Genomic DNA, 1,419 nt, shown 5'->3' with positions numbered 1-1,419 from the left:
CTTTCATGACAAGCAAGAATTGTGAATCCATTAGTTCTTGAATACCAAAACACATTTCTAAAAAAATATCCCCTTATCATACAATAGCATATAAATTATAATGCATTCTTGCACCTACCATAATGTTAATACCTGTAAGAACTAGTCTTATGCAAGATGTTGCAGCTGCATAAGGAAAGAAAGATGTCCTTCCCCTTCCCTTCCATATCCTCCCACCCCTGTGTCTCACCCTCTATCTGTATCTGTCCTTTTATACAACTGATACTTATCCCAACCAGTTTTCTCTTTTTGTTTACACTACAAAGGACTAGCATGCTGGGCCTCGGGCGACTATCTCTCTCCTGACCTGAGAGCCCTAGCAAGGAGGAGCGCAAAGGCAGCAATGGCAGCTACGCCCAGGCCAACCTTGAGCCAAGTGCTGTGCTCACCAACCACCACACCCAGCTGCTTCAGATGTCTGTAGAGAGGAGAGTGGATTAATGAGAATTCATGAAAACTTGTAATTTAAATTAAAGGAGATTAATAGTTTATGTTCCATGTACTAATGAGAAAGAAAACTCATCTTGTATGTATGGGAAAAAAATATATATATATATTTGTTGTACATGACAATTTCATTTCACTTGAAATACGATTACCTTGATAAGTATTCTGGTGCTTTTTAACTTAGGAAGTTAAGTTACATGACTTTACAAAACTTTACAAATGAACAACTGTCATTATACTTATGCTTATTTAGAGAAAATAAAGAAAATCTAACAGTCAAGTATATTTTTATCCTAACAAGCAACAAAAACAAACCAAAACAAAGGCAATTAATTCATCAATGAAACTCATCATTTCTGTGCAATGTATTATATATACTAATTCAATGACATTTAAATTGTCTTTGATGTGTAAATGCTTTATGTAACCTGTGATATTACACATTAAGCCTTACCAAATTGATAAAGTATCTACTAAATTCCATGCACAAGAGACATAAATGAAAGGTTCATGCTTCTAACCATGCAAAATATGCAGTATATGAAAAGCTCTCATTTCAGAAGAACATTTCTGCCCCCCCCCCACCCCCCTAAATAAACCTAAAAGATAAAAGATGAACTTTGTTACACTAGCTGTGAAGCCATAATCTGCCCCCCCCCCCCCCAAAGCAGTAACAAAACTGATTATTCAATTAGTCATACTGTACAAGGTATATTTTAGAGGGACATTCTCAAAAACCTTTTTAAGGTTAGCATGGTACACTTTTGAAAAGATACCAACATTCTCATCATTAACAGAATTGTGAATAATCACTCCCTCCCCCCTTGAAAACCTATGTCAGTCCGTGCAAAAGAAAAATGACAAAAACAAACAAAACTGAAAGGCAAAAGTAGTCACAGAAAACCACTCGTGTCAGGAACATGAAAAAAAAAA

At 35.7% G+C, this 1,419-nt stretch overlaps 1 protein-coding gene across 1 annotated transcript in view; it reads right to left on the bottom strand.

Moving 5' to 3' along the window:
* Positions 1-1,419, bottom strand: part of LOC119589095 (mitochondrial Rho GTPase 1-like) — a gene marked incomplete in the record, with an annotated part of 21,050 nt that overhangs the window by 1,472 nt on the left and 18,159 nt on the right. The window contains 1 exon segment of the mRNA XM_037937670.1: positions 1-457. Coding sequence (XP_037793598.1) covers positions 331-457 — 127 coding nt within the window.

The sequence above is a fragment of the Penaeus monodon genome, chromosome 25, assembly GCF_015228065.2.
Source record: "Penaeus monodon isolate SGIC_2016 chromosome 25, NSTDA_Pmon_1, whole genome shotgun sequence".
Taxonomy (NCBI): Eukaryota; Metazoa; Arthropoda; class Malacostraca; order Decapoda; family Penaeidae; genus Penaeus; species Penaeus monodon.
The sequence above is the reverse complement of the archived record's forward strand: the minus strand, read 5'-3'. Positions and strand labels throughout refer to the sequence as shown.